General features: G+C 24.6%; 1 protein-coding gene across 1 annotated transcript; it reads right to left on the reverse strand.

The window, feature by feature from the left end:
- Positions 1 to 11,832: 11,832 nt before the first annotated feature.
- LOC127266217 (transcription factor KUA1-like) lies at positions 11,833 to 13,121 on the reverse strand. Its single transcript, XM_051296376.1, has 3 exons — positions 12,604 to 13,121; positions 12,189 to 12,412; positions 11,833 to 12,104 (listed from the first exon to the last, which is right to left on the reverse strand). The coding sequence occupies exons 1-3, from the start codon at positions 12,914 to 12,916 to the stop codon at positions 11,922 to 11,924; spliced, it is 720 nt and encodes a 239-aa protein (XP_051152333.1). The 5' UTR covers positions 12,917 to 13,121; the 3' UTR covers positions 11,833 to 11,921.
- Positions 13,122 to 13,459: the final 338 nt, after the last annotated feature.

Here is a 13,459-nt window from a genome sequence, read left to right on the forward strand (position 1 = left end):
TTTTTCTATTTCACTAAAATTGTTATTGAAATAAAATTTAAGGCTTGTTTTTTTTATATGTAGACATAGTTCACTCCACTTTATGTATATTTGTATTTGTTTATATTTTGGAGTTCAAGTCAATTTCACAACTAGTTCTTTTTCTCATACATTTTCTCTTCTATTACAAAAAATATTGAATAAAATATTTGAATTAAATCCCCTTAGGAAAAAAAAAAAAAAGAAAAAAAGAAAAAGTGATACAAAAAACCATAAAAATATCTTAGAATTTTATTATTCATGTTTAGAGTGAAAAAAATAATAATAAATATATGTAACAGCTATGTTTGTTTGGGGGATTTATCCAAAATTCACTATTCATTCAATTTTTTCTCCAAAAAAATATTAAATTAAACACTTTTTTTTATTTTTTATATTATATTAAAATCAATTTTATATTAAAAACATCACGTCAATACCTATTTATATCACATCATACAACTATTCAAATTCAAAATTTTTACTATTCAAATCTCAACTCAAAATCCAAACCTCCAAACAAATACAAACACACCCTTAGTGTATTAATATTTTGAAAAAAACAAAAAGTCAGAAAAAAATATTGCCAAATGTAAATTAGAATTATAGAATATATTAATATAAGATTACAAATTTACCCCCATACTATGATTGTAACCGTTAAATTAACTTTTAATTTGATAGATAATAATTAACTAGCACCGTGATAATTGAATAACCTTTCAAATCCTCCAAGTATTAACCTCATATATCCTTTAGGCCATATCGAACTCATCACCTGCATAAAACTCTAAGGGCATCTCCAATTATGCTCCATATCTGGTGTTTTAGTACCATTTTTGCCGCCGAGCTGCTTCAATCCAGCGCCATTCTCAGCACCAAATTTAGAGTTTGTTTTGCACGGTAGCAAACACTATTTTTTTTTAATTTTTTAATTTTTTAAAATTATAAATTTAATTTTTATTTTTTAATTTTTTTTAATTTTATTTTAAATTATAAAAATAAAAAGTTGTTTAAAATAATAGAAAAAATTGAATATTTGAAGAATAAAAGTAAAAAATGGAGTTATGGTTGGAGTAAAATTACTGTAGCAACTGCATATTTGGAGTTAAAACTGGATAAATGGAGATGATGGGTTGGAGATGGCCTAAATATGCAGTTGCTACAATAATTTTACTCCAACCATAACTCTATTTTTCACTATTATTCTTCAAATATTCAATTGTTCCTATTATTTTAAACTAATTTTTATTTTTATAATTTAAAATAATTTTTTTTTAAATTTTAGAAAAATAAAAAAATAAATTTAAAATTTAAAATTTAAAATTTTAAAAATTAAAAAGAAATTAAAAAAAATAAAGAAGCAACACTCATTTTTTTGCGTTGCTGGATTTGGTGTCGATTGTCTCCAACCGACTCCAAATCATCCAACCCAAAGCTGGCGCTGGGGTTGGAGGTGCCTTTACATATATTTATTTATTTTATTTTAGTGTAGGTTGGGCTTGATCAAGCCCACTAATAATAAAAAGTGTAATGGGCTTTAGATTTCACAAAAAGCCGTTCTTTAGAATAATTTGCTAAAGAAAGTTCCAATTTTTATTATTCTTAAGCATATATTAAAATTATAAATAAATAAATAAATAAATAAAAAAACACTATACATTGTGAAAGAATTAATTTCGAAATGTATTTCAATAGTTTTATTCAATGGGCCTAACAATAAATAGAGCATTGCGGAAATATTTTGAATGTCAACAACTCTTGGAATGATTAAAATTTAATCTAAGTAATGATATTTAGTGAATTCGTGATTATAAAGTCATAAATTTGAAATATAAATTTATCGAAATTATAGCATTATGTTTACTTATGTTTCAAATTTATTTCCACACTATTATCAGTGATTTCCTTTTATATATATAAAAAAATACTATATAATGCCTCTTTTTAATTATTTAAATATTACATTTAAAAGAATTATTTATTTAAAATGTTACATCCACATATTTTTAAATTATCTAAATCTATTTTCTATCCAACCTTCTATTATTTTCAGACCAATCCAAATGTGGACTTTATATTTGTTTGTGGATGAATATGTTTTTATATCATATATATATATATATATCTAAGAAAATGTGTTAATAATATAAAAATAATATTTTGCACTATATTGTTAATTTTTTATGAATAAATATTATTTATTTATTATATATATAGTGTCTTAATATTAATGTGTATTTATTTTATTTTTTCATATCACCTCAAAACAACAGAAAATGTACAAACCCAAAATTCTAAATACTTTCAAAAGATTTTATTCAGTATTTATTATCATATCAAACATCTTAAATCATCTCAAAACTTTAAAAATCATTTAAAAACATAAATTGAAATAATAATAATAATAATAATAATAATAATAATAAGGGTAAACTATTTTTTTAGTTCCGTAACTGGACCCCTTATCATTTTAGTCTAGTAAGTGGAGCATGTCGCAAACTAGTCCCATAAGTGAAAATTTTTCGTTGTTTTAGTCCTCCGGCGCCGGAGACGCCCGCGTGGCTCGCCGGAGGTGACGTATCCGCCATGTGTCCCGCCAGGTCAGCGACACCTAGCGGACACGTGGATTTATTTTTTTATTTTTGTCATTTTTTTATTTTTTTTAATTAGACCAAATAAAAAAATTTAAAAAATGCAAATAAAATTAAAAATAAGTTTTAAAAAATAAATAAAAAAATCCACGTGTCCGCCAGGTGTCGCTGATATGACAGACACGTCACCTCCGGCGAGCCACGCAGGTGTTTCCGGAGCCGGAGGACTAAAACAACAAAAAATATTCACTTATGGGACTAATTTGCGACAGGCTCCACTTACAGAACTAAAATGATAAAGGAGTCCAGTTACGGGACTAGAAAAAAACAGTTTATACCCTAATAATAATAATAATAATAATAGGTAGATAAAAACAGAATTGTAGATTTATGTCATTTTCTTGGAGTGCCCACATGTTCTTTTTTCTAGCATCCTCTGTGGTCCTCTATCTATTATTATTATTATTATTATTATTATTATTATTATTATTTAATATATGAATAGTCCTTCTCCTAAATCGCATTGACACAATGGAATTAAATGGAGGATGTCTGATTTAATGCACATGACAAATATTTGTAAAGTAACACATAATATAAATAATTTTATTCTAACTAATAGTTTGTTTACATAAATATTTTTAAAGTTTTTGATATTGTTTATGAAATTATAAATTTTTTCAAAAAAAAAAAATTATATCAAAATATTCATTTTATCCTACATAATATTATGTCAAATATTCCATTTTTTATTATAAAAAAAAATAATTCCAAAAGCATCTTAAATGAAGCCTAGTAACTATATGAATATTCTTGATTTGTATTTTGCATTGTATTTTATATTTTAATATCATTAGAATTTTTTTAAAAAAAAAAAAAATCAAACAAACATGATCTAAAAAAAATTATTTAATTCATTAGATAATAAATCATTTATCAGATCAGTTAAGTAGTGTCAATTGAACATTTATTAAATATTAAATATTTTGTTATCGTGATAATGATGATGACGACTTTTAATCTATCAATGAGATATTTAGGGTAATAATAAATACATTATCGGAAGTATTTTAATAATAATAATAATATAAATTTAAACTAAAAAGTATTGAATGTGATAATTTAAAAATATATATAATACATAAATAAAATTAAAATACAAATAAAAATAAAATCTTAAAATGTAGTAGTATTTATTTGTGTATGATAATATTTTTTTCGGGTAAACTGTTTTTTTAGTCCCGTAACTTGACCCCGTTATCATTTTAGTCCCGTAAGTGGAGCCTGTCGCAAACTAGTCCCTATTTTGCGACAGGCTCCACTTATGGGACTAGTTTGCGACATGCTCCACTTACGAGACTAAAATAATAACGGAGTCCAATTATGGGACTAAAAAAACAATTTACCCTATTTTTCATTTAAAATATACTTTTTTTATATATAAAAAAATTGTAATACTTATTTTTTTATTTTTAATAAAAAAAAATGATATCCATTGCACCCTGATTATTATATTTTTCTTTTTCTTTTTCTTTTTCAATATCATTATCTTGGAATTGACGAGTAGGATAGACAAGACTTGTCCTAATAGAAGTCTTACATATTATAAATACTTGTTTGTGAGGATAAGGCATCATGGATATATACATATTGTGATTTGGATTAAATATTTAATTTATTGAAATGAAAAAATATATTCACTCCGTCCCAGATATCATGTCTACATTGTCGTTTTTGTCCGTCTGATTAAACACTTTAATCTGATTTTAAATTTTTAAATTTATTTTTTTTAAATTTTTTAATCAAAGTAATTAGTTATATTAACCTTAATTATCTTAATTTATAATTATTTATATTACAGGATAATTATTTTCACTAATACATTTTTAATTATCTACTAATTATATTTATCTTAAATTTCCGTATCTACAGTGACCCAAACATCCAATGTGGGACGGATAGAGTATATGCTATATAATAGACAATTGGGGTTTTGTTATCGATTTTTTTATTTTATACCAATGCAATTTTTATAAAAATATAATGGTTTATAAAATACTATATTAAATCATTATTTAAATACAAAAACAAAACACTAAAATTTTGGTTTATTTGTTAGTTTTTTGTTGAGTTTTGATTTTGAATATGTAATATTTTGAATGTAAAATTAGAATTGTAGTGTAATAAAATAAATAAAAGTTGAGTGTTTAATTTGATATATTCGGAGAGAAAAAAAAAATTAGAATAATAAAATCAGAGTAAAATCTTACGAGTAAATAGAGCTGAAGTTATCATCTTAATTGAATTATAATTTGTTTATAAATATCAATTATTTATAATTTTGATCTTGATTTCTCTTGTAAATAACAATTGCATAATTATTATATAACACCTAGCATTCACCTCAATATACTATTAATGTACATAATAAAAATTGTATAACATTATCTTATACTCCATCCGTTCCAATACAATAGTCATGTTTACTATTTTTGTCCGTCTCAAACAATAGTCTCATTTTTATACATAACCATATTACTGTAAAATTACTCTTACTTTTTCATTATTATTATACAATTGCAACTACTTTTTATACTAAAACACTCATAAGGGTAAAAAAGTTTTTTACTCATATTTTTTACCCACTACCAATATAATATCAATATCCCTTAAATCTCGTGTCAAATTCAATCCAAACTATAATTCTGGCACGGAGGGAGTACTAAATATATATATATATATATATATGAATCGTAAGATTTAATTAGTTAAAAAAATGAAATAGAAAATAAGATAAACAAGTGGTGTGTGGAAAGCCCAACGAGGGAGGTGCAAAATAAGAATATTATCCTCCAATATATAACAATATGAATGGACATTATTTAATATTTTTTAATCCATCCATAATAATAAAATAATAATAATAATAATAATTGTCATTTCGGGACACTTCTTTGGACAGTGACCGAATGTTGTTGTCCATATGTGAAATATATATATATATATATATTCACTGTAATATTCAATTATTAATAAATACTCACTCTGTCAAAACAAGATACAATATTCTAGTTTAGGTAGATAGAATTATATAAAATAAGTTAGATATTAATAATTTAAGTGTGTATTTTATTTTATTTTATTTTATTTTTTTATAATATTAGAATTTAAAGTCACTATCGAAAGTGAGAACTGAATATATTTTATTTTTTTATTTAAATGATATGATAAAATAAAATGTAAAATAAAGATTAAATATAATTAAATATTTTATATTTTGAAAATATTGTCGGAGACATACAAAATAGGAAAAAATATGTTCCAGGAGAAGGGAGTATTATTCTTCATTTTATACATATTCTCTGTCATTTTGAATTTGAGTAAATTGTAGTATCTATAATGCATATATAAGTTTTATTGTAGGATGACACTACCAAAAAATAAATAAATAAATTGTATTTATAATGCATAAGTAAATTTTATTGTAGGGTGTACACTACCAAAAAAATATATACATATATATAGATCTATTTTAGAAGAATTTTAGAGTATATTTGGCTGAAATTAATATTATTAATTTCGCATAGTTCTCACGAAGTATACATTATTTTTTTTTTTAAAAATATTACTATATAAATAGACTTTTTAATAAATATATTATTTCAAAGCAATTTTAAACTATAATTCCTCACAAAATACAATGGATCCTAGGATAATTTCAAAGCAATTTTAGAGTATGTTTGGAATCGTTTGGTTTAACCATAAAGTTTTGGATCAGGTCAGGTCAGATTAAGATAAGATTAGATTTTGGATTGGATTGAACTAGAAATATACTAACAATCTTCCTCTTGTTTTCGGTTGACCATCATGGTTACTTTGAATCAGAGGCATAAACAAGATTAGATAACATGTTACCATATCATCATCGCCTTTATACAAAAAATTTGACATATATTTATTGCAATTAATCATATATAAACATAAAGTATACATATATATATATGTTGTAAATTAACATATCTATTTTTTCAAAGTTAACACATAACCAATAAACTACGCGTTAGACTAACACCATCAATACCAACAATAGCATGCGACACAGAGTTATAATTCAAAAACAAATTTATCAAAGATAATATCAAGTAGTCACTCATCTGCACATATAGGATCAATAGTAGCAATATTACATGTCACCATAAACACATCACCATAACCTCATTCTCTATAGACGCATTTGCTTGGTCACATTGTTGATTTTTTAAAATTTTTCTTATAACGTGAAAATTAATACTTTGGATCTCCAGAACGGTAGCAGTTCTTATTCTTAATCTTAGACTTAGATTTACTTTTTCATTTGCCCAATATTCTTTTGATTTCTATAAATTATCAGGTTTGTATTATGTCCCTAACTAACAAGATTTTACCGTGTACTTGTTTATCTTTTTATATTAATCTGCAAATATAATTCCTTACTATTTAATTTATTATAATTGTTTAAGAAGTTATACTATATCTATCATACTTAGAGGGTGTTTGACAAATAACTTTTTTTAAGAGTTTTTAGTTTATTGAATAGCTTTTAGCTGGTTCACCAGTCAAACAACTAATTTAGGTGTTTGATAAATTAGCTTTTTTTGGAATAGCTTTTTGGACCAAAAAGCTAATTTATGAAAAGCTAACTTACTCAATGTTTTGAAATAGCTCTTTCAATTTATATTTTTTTATTCCTTATATGCCCTTAAAAATTTATTATACGTTTTATACAAATAAATATATTTTAATTATTTATTAATTATATTAAAATATTTTATTATATTATAGTTTTACTTTTATAAATTTAAAATAATTCATTTATAGATATATGTATATTATTTTAATTGTAAAATATATAAATTTATTAATATCAATATAAAATAGAAAATATAAATATAAATAATTAATTTTTATATTAAAATTACATTATATAAATTTTATATTAAAAATAAATTAAATTTATTGAAAATTATAAATATAATGAACTAATCGATAATCAACATAATAAATATATACACGAAAAATTTATTATTTTATATTTTACATAATTTTCAATAAAAAAAACTATTTATATTTTTCAATAAAAATATATTATTTTTTAAATCTAATTATAATAAAAATAAATATTATTTTATAACACTTTTACAATTTTCAGTAACTAATAAAAAAAATTCAAAACATTCTAAACTCAAAAGAACACAATTGAATATATTAGAAAAAAATAAAATAAAAATGTCATCGATTGTATAAATATCTAATATCAAACAGTTATTTTGCCAAACATTTTAATACAAACAGCTAATCGAATCAGCAAGTCAAGCCAGCTACTTGAATCAGCTAACAACTATCAACTAATTGCCAAACACGACTTTAATAGCATATTTGACAAAGACTTTTCAATGTAAATTTCTTTTAATATTTTCCAAAGTTCTTTTGCAGATCATATTTTTCCTACTTTTTTTATTTATAGAGTTAGATAAGTTCAAAATAATCAAAAAAAATAAAAAATAAAAAATAAATAAATAAATAAATAAACACACTCATGTATTTTAATTTTTCTTTCATTAGTTATTGAAAGAATTGTAAGTACCATCAATAGTTTTTGAAAATTTTTTGACCTACTAAAATTTCTTTCATCTCTTATTCCCAAATTGAAAAATTAATTAATTTTTTTTTTTATCAAAATATGCAATATACAAATATCATACATGTCACACAAATGACTCAATTACCACATTAAGCCAATCACATATATTCACTAAAAATCAGTTATCAAATACTTATTCGCTCTTAGAGCAACCAATTATGTAACAGTAGTGTCAACCAATTCAATAATAATTGAAAACTAAGATTTAGTCACAATGAGTAAATTGTATAATTAATCATAAAGATTCAACCAATGATATATATATTTTTTATTAATTATTATAATATATTGTATTATTTTACTAACATATTATTCTCTCCATTCTCCTTAATTTGTCCACTATTTCTATTTCTGTTCGTTCCACATAATTTGTTCTTTCATTTTTTGGAAATAAAATTATACACTTTAATCACATTTTAAACTTTATAATTTATATTTTTTTATTTTAATTAAACTATTTAGTCATCTTAATCTAAAATTATTTTTATTAAATTATAATTATTTTCATTAATACATTTTTTAATTATTCACTGATTACACAATATTTAAAACTTCGTGCCTAAGTTAAATGGGAAAAATTAGTTAGGATGGAGGGAGCATTATATTTAGGTGACTTTATGCAAATGTTATTTACTTATTAGAAATAACATTGGATAGGTTATATAGATCATGTCAATGAAATAATAATTTAAAATTTTTACAAAAATTGAGATTAACATTTCACATTTTTTTTATACATTTTTTCCCTTTTAGGTAAAATATTATAATTGTTTACAATAAGTTTTATAAAATATAATAAAATTTTATTTTAATCTTATAGCTTTTATTTTTGGTGTCTAATGTGTATAGATAATTTTAAGTATATATTTTTATAGTTAATATGATCCATTCTTTTTTTTTTTTTGTGAATTTTTGTAGGTAGATTATTAACATTAAACTTATAATTAAGGAATAATTTGTTTTTATATATTTTTAATTAAAGATATTTATATATAAATATTTTTTTATTTATTTTAAATATTTATTAAATTAAATAAAAATAATATAAGAATTAATAATTATATTCAATCCGTGCTATGCATGAGTTTAAACGCTATTAAAGTACTCCCTTCGTCTCGGATATTTTCTCCGTTTTACTATAGATATGGGAATTTAGAAAGAATATAATTAGTAAATAATTAAAAATATATTAGTAAAAATAATTATCGTATAATAAAAATAATTATAGATTAACATTAAGATAACATATTAGTATAATTAAAAAAAAATTATAAGTTAAAATTTTTAAAATAAAATTAAAGTATATAATTCTTTTTCAAAAGAGATAAATGACAAAATAAATGAGATAAGACGAAAATAGAAATATGGATATAAAAAGTGGGACTGAAAGAATACTAATTATTCAAATTATTATGCCTATATTAATTTGACCAATCAACACCCTAATACTCCCTCCGTCCCAATACAATAGTCTTGTTTACCATTTTTGTCGGTCCCAAAACAATAGTCTTATTTCCATAAATAACTATATAAACATAAAACTACCCATACTTTTTCATTTTTATTAAACAATTGTCGTTACTTTTTACATTAGTACACTCACAAGGGCAAAAAAATATTTTATCCATACTTTTTACCAACTATTAATATAATATCAGTATTTCTTAAATGTCGTGTCTAACCCAATTAAGACTATATTTATGGGGCGATGGAGTGTCATTTTATTTTAATTATACTCCCTCCGTCCCATAACAAAGTATCCATTTTTCCATTTAATCCGTCCCATAACAAAATATCAATTTTTCCATTTTAGTCCGTCTCATAACAAAGTATTCATTTCCTTTTTTAGTAACTGCACTTTCTATCTAACATTACAAATACCCTTACAACTTACAATATATTACACAAATGTTATTACCTTTATATTACACATACTAATAAGGTTATTTTAGTCATTTCTACTTTATTCATACTATATTCCAATATAATACTAATATTTTTAAAGTTACGTGCAAAAAGCAAATGAATACTTAGTTTCGGACAGAGAGAGAGTATATACATGTAAGTCTAGTGAACACGTGGATTGATTCGTACAAGATTCCTGTGTCCGACAAATTTGTACCAAGCTATCTTGTCTTTTATTTATTACACTTGGATTCTTTGTGGCTATTGAAAATTTCAGGTCACTTTCTCTATTTTTAGAATTTCAGTACCTTTCTTTCGCTATAAATATGCAATATGCAATGAATGTATCCACTATTTTATTTTATTTTATTTTATTTTATTCATTTATTTAACAAAATTACAAACACAGACCAATCCAACTCCACAATCTTCTAACAATTATCCTTAATTTTATCAAAGAGGGAATGAATGGAATCATTACACAAGTTGCCCTAATTGTGTAAGGATTGAATCCGTGACTGTAACTAATATACATACATATATACTATTATGTACATTTTATACTATGTTTGTCTTTCGATTTTTATTTTTTTCGTCTAAATTTATTCTCATTTTATTTTTTTATGTAAAAAGATACTACTATTTTTACTTTTTTTTTTTAATATTTAATAAACAAGTTTTTTTAATTTTACATATCTTTCTTATAATCGTGTTTGTTCAAATGAACGTGTATATATATATATTACTCTCTCCATCATTCAATTATGTGCTCATTTGACCGGATACAAGTTTTAAGAAAAATATGTAAAAATAGAAGTTTTTACTTTTTTTTTTTTTTTGGCAAAGAAAAGTGGTATTGTTTTACTTAAAAAAGGAAATGAAAATAAATTTGGATGACAACTAAATAAGGAAAGTGAGAATAGATTTGAACGACGAATGAAGTATCTCATTTTACTATTTTTGTCCATTCTAAATCAACTATTCTATTATAATAAAATAAATATGGTCATTACATTACTATAAATTATCGTTTTACCTTTTTTTAATATTATCATACAAATATTACTTCGCTTACACCTGAATTAATATATACATATACGAGTTTAATATGGGCAAAGTGGACAAATTACCATTATATTACACTTACTATCATTACACTATCAATATTCTTTATACTATGCGCGGAAAAATATGTGACAACAAATATGAATGAAAATAATACATATATATATTTTTATAAAAATTTGTAAAAATTATTTATTCTGACACAAGCGAAAGTACTATTTTTATCTTTTTCATCTATTCACTCAACTAATACTAAAATACTTATTATATAGATTAAAAACATATCAGTACATACGACGAAAATATTAAAATTATTTCATATTTACACTTATTAATAAAATATTATTATTTTTTAATTTACTATTCAAAAATTATACGGGTCTAACACGGACCGAGTATGCAATAAAAAATTGAACAAAAATCAATTTATTGTGTAATATAATAATGCAATCCTACCTAAATCTTTATGCCTTTTCATGTATATTAAAATTTATCCAATAAAAAGTTCACTATATGAGGACCATAATATTAACTAACTCATTACGTATATTAGAAGTGCTAACATCAAAATAACAAACAAATAAATAAATATTGCATTGCAATAACCTTAATTACACATATGTCTATATATATATATATATATATTATTTAAATTTTAATTAAGTAACGCTAATAAGAGGTCTTGAAGGACTCTTTGGGGCAATCAACATTACTTTGGGAGTTGATGTTGATGAAGAGGACGAAAGCCTCAGCTCCAACTCTTCTTCTTCCACACCATTCAAGTTGATTTCGATTAGTCGCCGTCGCGACGACGAACCACCATTCTTGCAGCCACCAAACTCCTGTCGAATACGCACAACATATATTCTTACATAAGTCCCGAGTACGAATTCGACAAGGAAGTAGTTACAACATCGGTCGATTACCATGTCGAATAGGCTAGAACGCCGCTTTTTATTCTTGTCGTCATTGTTGTTGTTGTTGTTACTGTTGTAGTTTTGTCGGAGGAAATACTTTTGAGCGTGGCTAGCAACTTGCGTAGGAGTTCGGGTTTTCACGTACTTTCTAGAGATTCCTCGCCAATCCCCTTTTCCGAGCTTTTCTAGCCCCAAAAGGAACGCGCTGTGCTCCTCGGCCGACCATGGAACTCCTATTATCAAAACAATATTTCCAATTAAAAAAATCATCAAAATCGCCGTAGATTAAAAAAATGATTAAATAAAAAACTCAAACTCAAATATACAAGATAAGCATAATGCACTATTCATACTCATCCCATACTTTCTAAATTAGAAAGTTACTACAATTAGGAAAGCCACTTCTATTCTTGGTTCAAAATACCTTTCCTCTTGTCCGGAGCCCGGCCGAAGGGGCCGTCCGATAAGTAGCCGTTGGAGGGCTTGTTCGGGATTATTTGAATTCGGGACAGCCCCGTCATCGAGGATGACGAGGAAGAAGAACACGGCGTTGACGTGGCGGCGGAGAGGCAGTCGAGGCTAAAGCTTTTCTTGATGGGAATCGAGGAGGACGAGACGACATCGAGCTGGAAGCCGAAAAGTCGAATTCCTCGACAGCTACTTGCTGCATTTCCTGGTTTTGTGCAAGTTCTTGAGTTGTGGCCTATGTTCCCACAATGTGAACATTTCCTTACCATCTTAGATTTCACTTCTCAATTTTCACTAATACCTTAAGACATATATTTGTAATAGAGAGGGGGGGGTGGGGGTGGAAGTTTGTTTGGTAATGAAATGAAGAAATACACAAAGTGATAAGAGGGGCAAAAGGGGTATAGGAAAATGGCTGCAGACCAAGTGTAGATGATTGGATCAAGATTGCTTCTTCAATTTTATGATTGATAATCTTTTCTATATATATATAGATATAGATATATGTGTGTATATATATATATATATTATTTTATTTTTTCCCTAAGTTGGATCTTTGCTGAAGATAGCAATAATGTCACTTTCAGTTTTCCGTCTCCAATTATTTTAATTCTTACAACAACAGTTGGTCAGCTCCACATATATGTATATGCATCTATACTTTTAGTAATTTGAAATCCTATCTGTAACATATATCTTTTCATTGGATTTAATCACATTATCCTGTCGGATTGTTTAAGGATGGCTTAATGAATTTTCCCGCATGTTTATCTAATAAATTAGTGCCTTTTTTACCCTCAATTGTTTGAAAA

This window comes from Andrographis paniculata, unplaced genomic scaffold (assembly GCF_009805555.1).
Source record: "Andrographis paniculata isolate CXL003 unplaced genomic scaffold, ASM980555v1 Contig75END, whole genome shotgun sequence".
NCBI classification, from domain to species: domain Eukaryota; kingdom Viridiplantae; phylum Streptophyta; class Magnoliopsida; order Lamiales; family Acanthaceae; genus Andrographis; species Andrographis paniculata.

Bases quoted from the DNA above. Each gene is read 5' to 3' on its own strand.
- LOC127266217 (XM_051296376.1), bottom strand. From the start codon at position 12,916: ATGGTAAGGAAATGTTCACATTGTGGGAACATAGGCCACAACTCAAGA. The intron at 12,413-12,603 runs GTATTTTGAACC...TTTTGATAATAG, and splicing joins GGCTCCGGACAAGAGGAAAG to GAGTTCCATGGTCGGCCGAG. The intron at 12,105-12,188 runs GTAATCGACCGA...CGTATTCGACAG, and splicing joins GTTCTAGCCTATTCGACATG to GAGTTTGGTGGCTGCAAGAA.